The 17678-nt window shown below is 43.7% G+C and overlaps 1 protein-coding gene across 3 annotated transcripts in view; it reads left to right on the forward strand.

Moving 5' to 3' along the window:
* Positions 1-14415: 14415 nt before the first annotated feature.
* LOC112237273 (neuroplastin) overlaps positions 14416-17678 on the forward strand; it is a 51487-nt gene continuing 48224 nt past the window's right edge. For 2 of the 3 annotated variants that reach the window (XM_042301881.1, XM_042301882.1), the window contains exon 1: positions 14416-14808. In XM_042301881.1, coding sequence (XP_042157815.1) covers positions 14718-14808 — 91 coding nt within the window. In that variant the 5' untranslated portion in view covers positions 14416-14717. The remainder of the gene's footprint in view (positions 14809-17678) is intronic. The other variant, XM_042301883.1, reaches the window with a different exon arrangement.

A 17678-nucleotide genomic window follows, 5' to 3' on the forward strand; every position in this document is an offset into this window, starting at 1 on the left:
AGCCTCTCTGAGTTAATGATTGCTGTTTAGCAGTTTGATGGCCTTGAGATAGAAGCTGTTCTCGGTCCCAGCTTTGACGCAGCTGTACTGACCTCGCCTTCTGGATTGGAGCGGTGTGAACAGGCAGTGGCTCGGGTCGTTGTTGTCCTTGATGATCTTTTAGGCCTTCCTGTGACATCGGGTGCTGTAGGTGTCATGGAGGGCAGGTAGGAGAGCCTTGCGATTTAGGGTTACCGAATCAGGCTGTGATACATCCTGACAGGATGCTCTCGATTATGCATCTGTAAAAGTTTGTCAGGGTTTTGGGTGACAAGCCAAATTTCTTCAGCCTCCAGAGGTTGAAGAGGTGCTGTTGTGCCTTCTTCACCACACTGTCTTTGTTTTGTTGACTCTAAGTGAGAGGTTGTTTTCCTGACACGTCACTCCATGTGGTGGGGTGGCAGGGTAGGGCTAACCACTAGGGTGGCCTAGTGGTTAGAGCGTTGGGCTAGTAACCGAAAGGTTGCAAGTTCAAATCCCCAAGCTGACAGGGTACAAACCTGTCGTTCTGCCCCTGAACAAGGCAGTTAACCCACTGTTTGTAGGCCGTCATTGAAAATAAGAATTTGTTCTTAGCTGACTTGCTTAGTTGCCTTCCTACCTGTAGGCTGTCTCTTCATTGTTGGTAATCAAGCCCACTACTGTTGTGTCATCTGCAAAACTTGATGATTGAGTTAGAGGCGTGCATGGCCAGGCAGGCAGTACAGGAGGGTGTTGAGTGTTGAGGGTCAGCGAAGTGGAGATGTTGTTTCCTACCTTCACCACCTGGGGGCGGCCTGTCAGAAAGTACTGGACCCATTTGCACAGGGCGAGGTTGAGATTCCTCCATTCTTCCAACAGGTGCCATTAATACAGCTAACGAGTGGAGGACAGAGGAGCCTCTTAAAGAAGAAGTTACAGGTCTGTGAGAGCCAGAAATCTTGCTTGTTTGTAGGTGACCAAATACTTATTTTCCACCATAATTTGCAAATAAATTAATTAAAAATCCTACAATGTGATTTTCTGGATTTTTTTTTTCATTTTGTCTGTTTACCTATGATGAAAATTACAGGCCTCTCTCATCTTTTTAAATGGGAGAACTTGCACAATTGTTGGCTGACTAAATACTTTTTTGCCCCAATGTATGATTTCCTGTTTACATAAAGTCCAGTGAAGTTCCTTTAGGGCCGCCTTGTCTGCTTGAGGGGGACTGTAAACAGCTGTGACTATAACTGATGAGAATGATCTTGGTAGGTAAAATGGCTGGCATTTGATTGTAAGGAATTCTAGTTTGGGTGAGCAGAAGGACTTGAGTTCCTGTATGTTATGATTACACCATGAGTCGTTAATCATGAAGCATACACCCCCGCCCTTCCTCTTCCCCGAGAGGTGTTCATCTTTGTCAGCGCGATGCATGGAGAAGCCCGGTGGCTGAACCGATTCCGACTACATGTCCCGAGAGTGCCATGTTTCTGTGAAACAGAGAATATTACAATCGCTAATATCTCTTTGGAAGGCAACCCTTGCTCGAATTTTCTTGGCAAGTAGTATACTAGGGAGCGGTGGGCGATGTGAACGTCTACGGAGTCTGACCAGGAGGCTGCTTTGTCTGGCCCATCTGCGGCCTGTTGTTTTGGATCGGCTTCTGGAATTAGATCCATTGCCCTGGGTGATGGTCTGAACAAAGGATCCGCTTCGGGAAAGTCGTATTCCTTGTTGTATTGATGGTATATCCAATAGTTGTTCCCAGTTGTATGTAATAAGACTCAAGATTTCCTGGGGTAACAATGTAAGAAATAACCAGGGTCGGGGTCGGTCCAGTAGCTAAGTTTGTGGTCGGTCCAGCAACCAGGTTACGGGTCAGTCCAGTAACCAGGGTATGGGTCGGTCCAGTAGCCAAGGTCGGGGTCAGTCCAGTAGCTAAGGTTGGGAAAGCAATGTATAAGATCTCTCCACACCCTCTGATGGATCAGATGGATCAGAAGAAGGACGATGATGGAACTATTCAGTGCTACAAAGAATGGGAGATCCTTGGAGCCTGTCTGTCACGTTTACTCCCGCTCCGACGGTCGACGTCGCCGGTTTACTAACAACTGGCCCTGGCAACCCATCTTTACATACACCTGGCAACCAATCATTACGCACACCTGGCAACCCGTCGTTACACACACATAGTTCCCATCATTATGCACACCTGGCAACCCATCATTACGTACACCTGGCAACCCATCTTTACGCACACCTGGCAACCCGTCATTACGTGCACCTGGCAACCCATCATTACGTACACCTGGCAACCCATCATTACACACACATAGTTCCCATCCTTATGCACACCTGGCAACCCATCATTACGCACGCCTGGCAACCCATATTATGTTCACCTGGCAACCCTCATTACGTACACCTGGCAACCCATCATTACACACACATAGTTCCCATCATTATGCACACCTGGCAACCCATCATTATGCACGCCTGGCAACCCATATTATGCACACCTGGCAACCCTCATTACGTACACCTGGCAACCCATCATTACGCACACTTGGCAACCTATCCTTACGTACACCTGGCAACCCAGCATTACGCACACCTGGCAACCCATCATTACGCACACCTGGCAACCCATCATTACACCACACCTGGCAACCCATCATTACCCACACCTGGCAACAATCATTACACACACCTGGCAACCCTCAGTTTTTTGGTTTGCTGAATCTCGGATTGCAACTTTTTTAAGGGTTTCATAACATGTGTTATAAGTAGCACATAAGCACTGCATAAGAAGGTCACAAATGCTTAGAGTCATCAACTGATATTTTCTGTCTGCTATCCTGTCTGTGTCCGCAGCCCCTGCTGGGTCTCAGTAGGTGTACCAGGGCAGACGGTGTGTGAGGCCATCTGCTGTTTGGCAAAGAGAGGTACATGGCAAGACATCACTTATTGGAATCAACACATCATTTGTACCAATGTTTGTAAATGTTCCTATTTATAAATGACAGCTATGCTAATGATGTCAATAAAGCCTGATCCGATCAAACAAAGCTTGTAACGTTTGTTTTATTGGTTGCTATACCTTACATACAAACTTGATGTAACATTTTGACAGTGACAAGAGTACATTTGTAAGTGCGTACCTCTGTTCATACACCTTGGTTGGAGAGGGAGGTACCAGCAGCTGTTGTACTTTTCAAATGTCAATGGAAAGAGATTTGAAGTCTTGAGGGATTTGGAAAGGAAACATTATACAATGTACTTTCTCCTTGGAGAGGACACATTATACAATGTACTGTCTCCTTGGAGAGGACACATTATACAATGTACTGTCTCCTTGGAGAGGACACATTATACAATGTACTGTCTCCTTGGAGAGGACACATTATACAATGTACTGTCTCCTTGGAGAGGACACATTATATAATGTACTGTCTCCTTGGAGAGGACACATTATATAATGTACTGTCTCCTTGGAGAGGACACATTATACAATGTACTGTCTCCTTGGAGAGGACACATTATATAATGTACTGTCTCCTTGGAGAGGACACATTATACAATGTAACATTATGCATAATCTCTCCACATAGCTTCACAAGACAGGTGTTGGCATAATGATCAAATCAAATTTAATTGGTCACATGTACATGGTTAGCAGATGTTAATGCGAGTGTAGCGAAATGCTTGTGCTTCTAGTTCCGACCGTGCAGTAATATCTAACAAGCAATCTAACAATTTCACAACAACTACCTTATACACACACAAGTGTTAAAGGAATGACGTTGTTGAAGTGATGTCATCTCATGCATCTCATAAAGTGTTGTTGACTTCCTGCAGTTCCTCTTCCTGCTGGCAGTTCCTCTTCCTGCTGGCAGTTCCTCTTCCTGCTGGCAGTTCCTCTTCCTGCTGGCAGCTCCCTCTGATCACGTACACTACGAGACAGATGAAGATCAGCAGAGGAATACTAATAACCTTGAAGAAGGAGACTCCTCCACAAGATAGAATCTTGTGCAGAACGGACATGTGTTTATTTGACTTACAACTCAACTCTCCCAGGAAAAACAAGCCGCACACCCAGAGGCTCAGCCATGGTGCAGTAAACCTGGAGAAATATTAAGGGAGCAGTGCACAAGTGCATTGCTCGAGGGCACAATGGCAGGAGACGTATCCTGTCGGACTTGGGGTTTGAAGCGGAAAAAAAACTCCAGCTGTCAGGCTGCTAACTGCCACCCCATTTGTACTAAGGTCAAGGGTCATGGAGGATAAGCATTTACAGTATACACTTTTGATCATGAACACTTTGTTTTGTATATGACATTACATAGTTTTCTATTTTCCTGGTACTTTCTTTGCTTAATGCCGCAGACATCAATGATAACAACCAGGAGCCGGTTTCCCAGACTCAGATTAAGCCTTGTTCTTGATTTTAAAAAATATGTATATCTCAATGGCATTTCTAAATTGAAAGTGTCTTTTAGTTGAGGACAAGGCTTAGTCTGGGTCTAGGAAACTGACCTCAGTGTATTTTAGTTGAGGACAAGGCTTAATCTGGGTCTAGGAAACTGACCTCAGTGTCTTTTAGTTGAGGACAAGGCTTAATCTGGGTCTAGGAAACTGACCTCAGTTTATTTTAGTTGAGGACAAGGCTTAATCTGGGTCTAGGAAACTGACCTCAGTGTATTTTCTCACCTGAGACTCCACAAATAATTATTGAGATGAGCCCCTGCAGCATGCTGTCGTCATGGCAGAGGCTCAACCCACTTCTGAGGAGCTGCCTTGTCAACAATCACAAACCTGCCGCTCCAGTCAGTCAAGTACTGTCCATCCAGGAAGAGCCGGATCAGTCAGACGATGGAGGGGAACCAGCCTGGAGATGGACACCGTCCTTGGGCCGCTGCCCAGGTCTTACCTGCAGTCCTGGATGACTAGCATCAGCATAAAGACCATGATGGCAGGAATCAGGAAAGAAGGTGGAGGAAAACAGTCCAATCCATTTGGGGGTCGCAGGGACACTCGATCTCTAGCTTCTTCAAGCCTATCAGGACGAAGCCGAAAGCCACATTGGAGACCAGGGGGCTTTTGCCAAATTCACTCTTCAGTCAGGAGAGCCATTGTTGGCTCCTTTCCATACTAGATGACGCCGCATAAAGTGTGAACAGAGACTAAGAAGTCGGAGAGAGGAGAATTTGAACACTTTTGAACATGCAGACATGCAGATGTTCCAGTGATGCATGGTTCACACTGGTTTTGTGGGAAGGCTTTTCCCCTCACTAATTAGTTGGCATCAAAGGAAGGTGTAGCTGCTATGTCTGAGTCTATATGACCTATTGACCCTGTGGGGCTGACAGACATGGTGTCCATGGTATCCAGGGAGATGAACCCTCCCTGAGACCCTGAGAGAGGAAGGGTGCTATAGGGAAACTGGAGGGAAACATAAGTCCCAAAACATATCATTTAAAATGTCGCAGGAAGAAATGGCAGCAGTTTGACGGGCGCGCAACCAATTGTACTATTATGTGAGGGGTTTTTCGCGTTATTTGTAACTTATTTTGTACGTAATGTTTTTACAAACGTATCTTACGGCATAATAGAGCTTCTGGAAATCAAGACGGCGATCACTCACCTCGGATTAGACAAAGATTTTTTTCTACAACAAGCAGGACGCACAGGACATTCTCCAAACACCCAACAGGGCCGACATCCCCGTTATTTGCAAAAGGAAGCAAAGCAGGTACAGAGGACAAAGAGCCGGATGCCTCGTGAGGACCCGGAGAAGGCGAGTGGGAAAGCTGCCTTTACCGCCAATACCACTCGCCAACGTGCAATCATTGGACAATAAATTAGACGAGGTACGATCACGAATATCCTACCAATGGGACATCAAAAACGGCTATATCCTATGTTTCTCGGAATCGTGGCTGAATGATGACATGGATTTTCAGCTAGCGGAATATACGACAAGATAGAACAGCACACTCCAGTAAAGAGGCATATTTGTAACAACAGCTGGTGCACGAAATCTAAGGAAGTCTCTAGATTTTGCTCGCCTGAAGTAGAGTATATTGTGCTAAATTGCAGGCCACACTACCTTCCTAGAGAGTTTTCAGCTATACTTTTTGTGGCTGTTTATTCACCACCACAGACATATGCTGGTACTAAGACCGCACTCAGACAGCTGTATAAGAAAATAAGCAAACAGGAAACCACTCACCCGGAGGTGGCGCTCCTAGTGGCCGGAGACTTTAATGCAGGGAAACTTAAATCAGTTCTACCAAATCTCTATCAACATGTTAAATGTGCAACCAGAGGTAAAACAATTCTAGATCACCTGATCACCACACACAGAGACGCGTACAAAGCTCTCCCTCGCCCTCCATTTGGTAAATCCGACCACAACTCTATCCTCCTGATTCCTGCTTACAAGCAAATATTAAAGCAGGAAGCACCAGTGACTCGGTCTATAAAAAAGTGGTCAGATGAAGCAGATGCTAAACTACAGTACTGTTTTGCTATCACAGACTGGAACATGTTCCGGGATTCTTCCGATGGCATTGAGGAGTACACCACATCAGTCACGGGCTTTATCAATAATTGTACCGAGGACATCATCCCCACAGTGACTGTACGTACATACCCCAACCAGAAGCCATGGATTACAGGAAACATTCGCACTGAGCTTGTCAGGTTCTCCCTAGGAGAGGTGGGTGTGGAGTCAGGCCCAGGAGTGAGCAAATGCAAGAAAGGGTGTTTATTTACAAGTCCAAAGAACAGGAACAGGACCACAACAGTAGCCACAAAACTGAAAAAAACACCTGTTCAACAGAACAACCAAAACGCAACCCAAACAAAATGACAGCTACACGAACAAACCCGCACAAAACCAAAAGGGTAGGGCGAGATTAAATACCCCACTAATAACCTAAACTAGACCCAGGTGAACGATAAGACAGACAAAACCGAACGAAAAAGTAAAGGGATCGGTGGCAGCTAGTAGACCGGCGACGACGACTGCCGAGCGCCACCCGATCAGGGAGAGGAGTCACCTTCGGTGGAAGTCGTGACAGAGCTAAAGGGTAGAGCTGCCGCTTTCAAGGTGCGGGACTCTAACCCGGAAGCTTACAAGAAATCCTACTATGCCCTTGTCACGAGAATTTGTATCCCAATGGTTGAACTCAACTATCCTCAAAAGGTTCTAAAGCTGCAACATCGAGAGCATCCTGACTGGTACGGCAATTGCACGGCCTCCGGCCGCAAAGCCCTACAGGGGGTAGTGTGTACGGCCCAGTTCATCACTGGGGCAAATCTGCCTGCCATCCAGGTCCTCTACACCAGGCGGTGTCAGAGGAAGGCCCTAAAAAGTGCCAAAGACCCCAGCCACCCCAGTCATAGACTGTTCTCTCTACTCCGGCAAGCGGTACCGGAGTGCCAAGTCTAGGGCAAAAAGGCTTCTCAACAGTTTTTACCCCCAAGCCATAAGACTCCTGAACAGGTAATCAAATGGCTACCCAGACTATTTGCATTGAGTGCCCCCCCCAAACCCCTCTTTTACGCTGCTGCTACTCTCTGTTTATCATATATGCATAGTCACTTTAACTATACATTAATTTACATACTACCTCAGTTGGGCTGACCAACCAGTGCTCCCGCACTTTGGCTAACCGGGATATCTGCATTGTGTCCCACCACCCACCATCCCCTCTTTTATGCTACTGCTATTCTCTGTTCATCAATAATGCATAGTCACTTTAATAATATCTACATGTACATACTACCTCAATCAGCCTGACCATAACTTAACGGTAGTTAAATGGTTTAAAAAAAAAAAAAAATAGCCTCTCAATCACTGACTATATAGCCTCGCTACTGTATATAGCCTCTCTACTGTATATAGCCTCTCTACTGTATATAGCCTCTCTACTGTATATAGCCTCTCTACTGTATATAGCCCCTCTACTGTCTATAGCCTCTCTACTGTATATAGCCTCTCTATTGTATGTAGCCTCTCTACTGTATATAGCCTCTCTACTGTATATAGCCTCTATACTGTATATAGCCTCTCTACTGTATATAGCCACTCTACTGTATACAGTCTCTCTACTGTATATAGCCTCTCTACTGTATATAGCTTCTCTACTGTATATAGCTTCTCTACTGTCTATAGCCTCTCTACTGTATATAGCTTCTCTACTGTATATAGACTCTCTACTGTATATAGCCTCTCTACTGTATATAGCCTCTCTACTGTATATAGCTTCTCTACTGTATATAGCCTCTTTACTGTATATAGCCTCTCTACTGTATACAGTCTCTCTACTGTGTATAGCCTCTACTGTATATAGCTTCTCTACTGTCTATAGCCACTCTACTGTATATAGCCTCTCTACTGTATATAGCTTCTCTACTGTATATAGCCTCTCTACTGTAAATAGCCTCACTACTGTATAAAGCCTCTCTACTGTATAAAGCCTCTCTACTGTCTATAGCCTCTCTACTGTAAATAGCCTCTCTACTGTATATAGCCTCTCTACTGTATATAGCCTCTCTACTGTATATAGCCTCTCTACTGTATATAGCCTCTCTACTGTATAAAGCCTCTCTACTGTATATAGCCTCTCTACTGTATATAGCCTCTCTACTGTATAAAGCCTCTCTACTGTATATAGCCTCTCTACTGTATATAGCCTCTCTACTGTATATAGCCTCGCTACTGTTATTTTTCACTGTCTTTTTACTGTTGTTTTTATTTCTTTACTTACCTATTGTTCACCTAATACCTTTTTCACACTATTGGTTAGAGCCTGTAAGTAAGCATGTCACTGTAAGGTGTTGTATTTTGAGCACGTGACAAGTAAACTTTGATTTGATTTGATATAAATATGTATCTTGTTGATCCAACACATTTTTCAAGGAATGCTAACAGAAAATAGTATTTAAATGTTACAGAAAGGCTAAAAAGGATTGTGGGAAAAAAACACATGTGTAGACCAAATAACTGTCTAACTATAGACGTGTATTGTGTAATACAGATTTTACAATGTGTATACATTAGTAATTACAATAACATTAAAACGAGTATATTTGAGTTCCATTCAAAAACACAGAAAATCTCATCTCTGAACCTGTATAGGAAGGAAACACCTTTCAACTAGAAGGTTCACGTATAATATTGACGCTTCGAACACTACGACAGAGTCACTGTGCAAAATAGTACGCGGCGTCACCTGGATATGTGTGCAACAAAAAGTTCCACATTCACCTTCTGCGACCATTTCTGTCGAGCCGTCTACGCGTGCAGTTTGACGCGTAGGTTCGATAAATCCAACTTATGCACCACCCAGAACGCACTGCAACTTCCTCTGCAACGCAACGCTGCAAGGCAAATGCAGCGTTTTCATTGGAAATCAATGTAATTTTGGTGTACCAATATGCAATGACGCTGTCTCAGTGTCCGGGTCATCTACTGTATCTGTACTGTAGGGGGCAGCAGAGGAATGCTCCGGGTCATCTACTGTATCTGTACTGTAGGGGGCAGCAGAGGAACGCTCCGGGTCATCTACTGTATCTGTACTGTAGGGGGCAGCAGAGGAACGCTCCGGGTCATCTACTGTATCTGTACTGTAGGGGGCAGCAGAGGAACGCTCAGGGTCATCTACTGTATCTGTACTGTAGGGGGCAGCAGAGGAATGCTCCGGGTCATCTACTGTATCTCTACTGTAGGGGGCAGCAGAGGAACGCTCAGGGTCATCTACTGTATCTGTACTGTAGGGGGCAGCAGAGGAATGCTCCGGGTCATCTACTGTATCTCTACTGTAGGGGGCAGCAGAGGAACGCTCAGGGTCATCTACTGTATCTGTACTGTAGGGGGCAGCAGAGGAATGCTCCGGGTCATCTACTGTATCTCTACTGTAGGGGGCAGCAGAGGAACGATCTGACACCATTCAGGCAGACTACAAATGTGTTCATTTTTTAAAAACCTGGATTACCTGAATTATGGCAGCAATGCATCGATTTATGCTTGACAGATGGCCACGTTTGTGTTGAAAGCTTTCTGGCATGCCTTTCAACCTACGTTTTCAACTTGACCTTGTTATCTGGAAATTGTACGCCTAATTCTTTCAGGGAAGGTTAAAAAGCAATACAAGGTGTCGTGTAAGGTGAACATGTAAGGTTTACAGTAGGCCTACTAGTGTTTATCGTGGAGGGTTTACAGTAGGCCTAGTGTTTATCATGAAGGGTTTACAGTAGGCCTAGTGTTTATCATGAAGGGTTTACAGTAGGCCTACTAGTGTTTATCGTGGAGGGTTTACAGTAGGCCTAGTGTTTATCATGGAGGGTTTGCAGTAGCCCTAGTGTTTATCATGAAGGGTTTACAGTAGGCCTACTAGTGTTTATCATGGAGGGTTTACAGTAGGCCTGGTGTTTATCATGGAGGGTTTACAGTAGACCTAGTGTTTATCATGAAGGGTTTACAGTAGGCCTACTAGTGTTAATCATGAAGGGTTTACAGTAGGCCTGCTGTTTATCATGGAGGGTTTACAGTAGGCCTACTAGTGTTTATCATGGAGGGTTTACAGTAGGCCTACTAGTGTTTATCATGGAGGGTTTACAGTAGGCCTAGTGTTTATCATGAAGGGTTTACAGTAGGCCTGGTGTTTATCATGAAGGGTTTACAGTAGACCTGGTGTTTATCATGGAGGGTTTACAGTAGACCTACTAGTGTTTATCATGAAGGGTTTACAGTAGGCCTGGTGTTTATCATGAGGGGTTTACAGTAGGCCTACTAGTGTTTATCATGAAGGGTTTACAGTAGGCCTGGTGTTTATCATGAAGGGTTTACAGTAGGCCTGGTGTTTATCATGGAGGGTTTATCCTACTAGTGTTTATCATGGAGGGTTTACAGTAGGCCTGGTGTTTATCATGAGGGGTTTACAGTAGGCCTACTAGTGTTTATCATGAAGGGTTTACAGTAGGCCTGGTGTTTATCATGAAGGGTTTACAGTAGGCCTGGTGTTTATCATGGAGGGTTTACAGTAGGCCTACTAGTGTTTATCATGGAGGGTTTACAGTAGGCCTGGTGTTTATCATGAGGGGTTTACAGTAGGCCTACTAGTGTTTATCATGGAGGGTTTACAGTAGACCTACTAGTATTTATCATGGAGGGTTTACAGTAGGCCTACTAGTGTTTATCATGTAGGGTTTACAGTAGTGTTAAGAGAATTATGTTCTCAAAGTTCATAAACTGAACTTCAATTAAAATACTCAGTCTGTAACCCAGAGTTTGTAAGGTTATGGTTGAAATGAAACAGACAGAGGCCAGTCTCCAATAGTCAGAAGGTTTATTCTCGAGAGCTCTGATCATAATACCATGCACATTAGTTTATATATCACACATAGCGTCATAAATGTCCCTCCTTGTCACATTCTGACCATCGTTCTTGTGTGTTTTCCTTGTTTTAGTGTTGGTCAGGACGTGAGCTGGGTGGGCATTCTATGTTGTGTGTCTAGTTTGTCTATTTCTATGTTTGGCCTGATATGGTTCTCAATCAGAGGCAGGTGTTAGTCATTGTCTCTGATTGGGAACCATATTTATGTAGCCTGTTTTGTGTTAGGATTTGTGGGTGATTGTTTCCTGTCTCTGTATTCTCTGCACCAGATAGGACTGTTTCGGGTTTTGCCACGGTTATTGTTTTGTAGTGTGTTTGAGTTTCTCTTCTTAAAAAAACCATGGACACTTACCACGCTGCGCATTGGTCCTCCGATCCTTCTCGCCTCTCCTCCTCAGACGAGAAGGAAAACCCTTACACTCCTCCTCTATGACAATGCTGTTTTACAGGTTTATTCCAATACATCTATATTGCTTATCATATGCTACCACATGTAACACAATCTACTGCAAGCCAACGGTTTCTCCCCTCCCTGGGTGGGGACGAGACATCTTTCCTGCTGTTAGTTTCACTGTGGTCACAAGTTGTCTGTTAACACTTCCTCTTTGCCTATGTACAAACATTCTTCATAGACAGGGTAAAATTCTGTTATAACTATGTTAAATGTATACATAATTTAGTCATTATTCATAAAAATTACAACAAGTAGGCCTACTAGTGTTTATCATGAAGGGTGTACAGTAGGCCTACTAGTGTTTATCATGAAGGGTGTACAGTAGGCCTACTAGTGTTTATCATGAAGGGTGTACAGTAGGCCTACTAGTGTTTATCATGATGGGTGTACAGTAGGACTAGTGTTTATCATGAAGGGTGTACAGTAGGCCTACTAGTGTTTATCATGATGGGTGTACAGTAGGAATAGTGTTTATCATGAAGGGTTTACAGTAGGCCTACTAGTGTTTATTAGTGAAGTGTAGGAGAGATCATTTTGTGGGTCATTGTTCTTCCATTGCCAGACTGCCATGTTCTCCTGCTGTTTGAGTTCACAGTGAAACAGGCCAACAGTATATATTAGGGTTTATCCTTTAGCCTTGCAGGGGAGATCATTTTGTGGCTCATTCAGACACAAGATAACTTGGCAAGCGTTGCCTGTCTGACTGCCACCTGTCCTACTGCTGTAGTATGAGGGAGTTGACAGTGAAATAGGATTAAAAGTCCCAATAAAGCCTGGCTGCAAACTGAGGTCAGGGCTTAGCCAGGTGTCTGTGTGTCTGTCTGTGGGGTGGGGTCAGCTTGACCCATTGAACCAGGTAGCAATGAACCAGGTAGCAATGAACCAGGTAGCATTGAACCAGGTAGAATTGAACCAGGTAGATTTGAACCAGGTAGCAATGCACCAGGTAGAATTGAATCAGGTAGAATTGAATCAGGTAGATTTGAACCAGGTAGCAATGAACCAGGTAGGGTTGAACCAAGTAGCATTGAACCAGGTAGAATTGAACCAGGTAGAAATGAACCAGGTAGAAATGAACCAGGTAGCATTGAACCAGGTAGAATTGAACCAGGTAGATTGAACCAGGTAGCATTGAACCAGGTCGCATTGAACCAAGTAACATTGAAAAAGGTAGATGGAACCAGGTAGCATTGAACCAGGTATAAATGAACCAGGTAGCAATGAACCAGGTAGTATTGAACCAGGTAGATTTGAACCAGGTAGCATTGAACCAGGTAGCATTGAACCAGGTAGAATTGTACCAGGTAGATTTGAATCAAGTAGATTTGAACCAGGTAGCATTGAACCAGGTAGCATTGAACCAGGTATAAATGAACCAGGTAGTATTGAACCAGGTAGATTTGAACCAGGTAGCATTGAACCAGGTAGCATTGAACCAGGTAGAAATGAACCAGGTAGCATTGAACCAGGTAGAAATGAACCAGGTAGAAATGAACCAGGTAGAATTGAACCAGGTAGAATTGAACCAGGTAGTAATGAACCCGGTAGATTTGAACCAGGTAGAATTGAACCAGGTAGCATTGAACCAAGTAGCATTGAACCAGGTAGCATTGAACCAGGTAGAATTGAACCAAGTAGCATTGAACCAGGTAGCATTGAACCAGGTAGCATTGAACCAGGTAGCATTGAACCAGGTAGCTGGCTGCTGAACATATATGCCATTGAGCAGATGCTTCTATCCAAAGCGATTTACCTACCAATACGTCATGTCACATGACCTATTGTATTCTATTCTAGGCTATATGCTTCTAATCTATTCTATTCTAAATCTACTATTTGTTTATTGAACGACCATAATGATAAGGGTGGCTTCTAAATAACTTGCAAGGCATGATATTCCCATCTGAACTGTCCTCTGGCTTTCAGATTCTATGAAAAAGCCCTATAGGGATGTACTAAATGATAATTATTCTACACTGTAGTGTACACAGCAACTAACATATTGTTCTATCCATGCAACCTACAAAATGTAATCTCAAATCAAATCAAATCAAATCAAATTTTATTTGTCACATACACATGGTTAGCAGATGTTAATGCGAGTGTAGCGAAATGCTTGTGCTTCTAGTTCCGACAATGCAGTAATAACGAACAAGTAATCTAACTAACAATTCCAAAAAAACTACTGTCTTATACACAGTGTAAGGGGATAAAGAATACGTACATAAGGATATATGAATGAGTGATGGTACAGAGCAGCATAGGCAAGATACAGTAGATGATATCGAGTACAGTATATACATATGAGATAAGTATGTAAACCAAGTGGCATAGTTAAAGTGGCTAGTGATACATGTATTACATAAGGATGCAGTCGATGATATAGAGTACAGTATCAACGTATGCATATGAGATGAACAATGTAGGGTAAGTAACATTATATAAGGTAGCATTGTTTAAAGTGGCTAGTGATCTCGCGGGATTTGCCACCGCAGATGAGAAAGGGTCCCTTCCCAATTGAAGTTGAAAAGTAAAATGGTTAGTGTTTGGTAGGGATTGTGGTTAAGGTAAGGGTTTTACGGTTAGGATTTAGGGTAGGGACGTACCAGGGATCCCAGATAGCACTAACCGACGAGAAAGGTGGTTCCTTCGAGTGATTTCATCACCACGCACCGCCACTGCACAGGTGGCGTGGCGTCATGCACTCGTCGGTTGAGCGAGCGCGCCGCGGTTTTTGCGTGACCCGATTGGAGTATTAGAGGAAGCTTCCTTCGGTCAGATTGGTATCTACCCGGTAACCTGGTCTCCCCACTCCACACCACCACTATCCATATTACCGGCATCTACCACCCGAGTCGATGCTACCTGGAAAACGAAGTGCCGAAATTATGTCGGTTTCGGTGGCGTTCATTGGAGTACTGATGCTGCATTCGGTCTCCTCGCAGAACGGTAAGAATGTGAAGTGCACGGTTGCCCTGCCGCTCGGTAGAAATACCGGGACATCATGGCTCCTTGCGGGTTTTTGACTGGACGCTCAATGATCTTGCTTCAAATTCTGTCATCATATCGGGGCCCATGATTTAAATGTTGTGCGTCAAAATCCTTGCGGTGAATATTGATTTATAGGCTATCCACATGATTTTCAGTGGATGTAGTAGAAAATGGCAGCAAATTACAAGGACATATTTCGACCCTCTTATATTTATTTCATTGTATTAATTATGTTCATACCCGAGCAATGCGGTGAATAGAATTTCAGAATTAAGGCTATGAATTTAATTAAATTATTATCGAATAATAGCATATTCGCACCCATGCGAGTCATTTGTTACAAAGTGCCAATAAACCATGTATGGTCATTACTGTCAATTGGATGGATGGTTTCCCGTTATTAATACAGACCTACGATGAATTCATACATTCCTTTAGCCTAGGCCTATATGTTTATCTATGTCCACAAAATACATTTTTTATTTCCTAATTACATTACATCTTCATTAGAATGTAAAGGGGACTTGACCATGAGGAGCCGTGACTTGTTATAGGTGTACAGTAAGTTGTGATATCATCACATAGCCTATGTCCTACCCTATCATGGCCCCGCTCAAATGTAAAAAACAACAACAACAACAACCGTTTAGTTCTCCCTCCTTGTCCTCTCTCAAATAACCCTACATGACTCAGGCATTCACCTGGTCTGGTCGTGGCTACATCAAAGCATCATTTCAACTCCTACAGGTTGAAATGAACACAGACAGACGTTGAGAACAGAACGCTATTCAGTCATGTTGTGTGTCCAGATGTAATTGTAAGATGCTTGATGATTGGTATATGCAGCTAGTCAGAGAAGCAGAGAGGCAGGCAGTAGAGAGGCAGAGGCAGTCCAGAGCAGGCAGGCAGTACAGGCAGTCAGAGGCAGGCAGGCAGTAGAGAGGCAGGCAGGCAGGCAGGCAGTCCAGAGAGGCAGGCAGGCAGTCATGTTGTGTGTCAGAGTAATTGTAAGATGCAGGCAGGCAGTCCAGAGAGGGCAGGCAGGCAGTCCAGAGGCAGGCAGGCAGGCAGGCAGTCCAGGCAGGCAGTCAGAGCAGGCAGGCAGTCCAGAGAGGCAGAGAGGCAAGCAGTCCAGAGAGACAGGCAGTCCAGAGAGGCAGGCAGTCCAGAGCGGCAGCGAGGCAGGCAGTCCAGAGAGGCAGAGAGGCAGGCATGCAGTCAAATCTAATCACATTTTATTGGTCACATGCAGATGTTATTACGGGTGTTGCGAAATGCTTGTGTTCCTAGCTCCAACAGTGCAGAGAAGCAGGCAGAAAGGCGGGCAGGCAGAGAAGCAGGCAGGCACTGACTGACTGTAAATAGCTCCACCAGTCCATTCTGCTGCATGTTGCTATTTTTAGACTGTAGATCACTCAGCACTGGGAACCATAGCTTTGATATGTCCTCTCTTCTCCTGGAACAAACACACCACTATGCCTTTAATGTCCTCTCCTGGAAGAGAAGAATGGATCGGTTAACTCTTCACAGAGAGAGATGCAGAACAAGGCACCGTGGAATGCTATTGATTTAAAGTAACTGTCCAGTGTTTCCAGATGTCTATGAAATATGACCTATAATTACTTACAATATCAATGAAATAGTTTTCCTTCCCAAAAAATTGTATGGTAATTAAGTATGTTTATAAATTCTGTTAAACTCTGAGTGGTTGATTTGAGTTTGCGGGGGTACCCCCCCATCCCAACAACCACCCACACATAATTATTATATATATTTTTTAAATAGAAAGTGACATATCATTTGAAAACGACAGGCCTAGTCTTTTTGGAAATCAAACTGAAATCTTACTGCTGGCAATTTCATAAGAATGCAACTCAATATTAGGAAAGTGTTCTTAATGTTTTGTCCACTCTGTGTTTATCAATCCTGTAAGACAAAAACAAACTTTTCACAAGCCCTGTGCTTTTAAATTGTGTTCCTAAGGGAATTTATGCATGTTTAGAGCACCACCATTAGGTAAGGAAAAATTTAAACCACAAAATGTTGCACAAAAATATAATTTTAGAACAGTAATTGGAGATAAAATATGTCACCAATCAAGACTTTTAAATCTCTTATCCCCCCCCTCACCCCCGAGAAAAAACATCTATTGTAGTTTCTGAGACCTTTATCTGAATTCTGTAGTTCACACCTTTCTAACAGTACTAAGTATGTGTTTATAGGACTTATAGTTTTGAAACCAAAATGTACTTTATGAGGGTAGTATACAATATTACGTGAAGTTTTGAAAATGCCACAAGGGGGCGGTAGAGTTTAACAGGTGTTAAAAAGCAGCTTTTCAGTGTTAGAATGGTGTGGGCGTACCCCCAACAAAATAATGGTGTGGGCGTATCCCAATAACAGAAGGGTGTGGGTTTATACCGGTCGTTACAAATATTAATGCGAGTAGACCGCTGATTGGCCAGCTCATCCACCTCAGGAGTATGACATCATACTCTATGAGGAAATAGCAAGCATTTTTTAAATTGGTCTGTTTGAGATATACGTTTTGAAGTGTTTTAAAAAAAATAAAAAAATTCTTTGGCCACAAATAAGACAATAGGGTGAGTCACCAACAGTATTTGGCTATGAGTTAACAGAATATGAACTTTTGTAAGTGCGGCAGTGCGGCAGTGCGGCAGGGTAGCCTAGTGGTTAGAGCGGTGGACTAGCAACCGGAAGGTTGCAAGTTCAAATCCCCAAGCTGACAAGGTACCAATCTGTCATTCTGCCCCTTAACTGCCCTGAACAGGGCAGTTAACCCACAGTTCCTAGGCCGTCATTGAAAA

This window comes from Oncorhynchus tshawytscha, linkage group LG19 (genome assembly GCF_018296145.1).
Source record: "Oncorhynchus tshawytscha isolate Ot180627B linkage group LG19, Otsh_v2.0, whole genome shotgun sequence".
NCBI classification, from domain to species: Eukaryota; Metazoa; Chordata; class Actinopteri; order Salmoniformes; family Salmonidae; genus Oncorhynchus; species Oncorhynchus tshawytscha.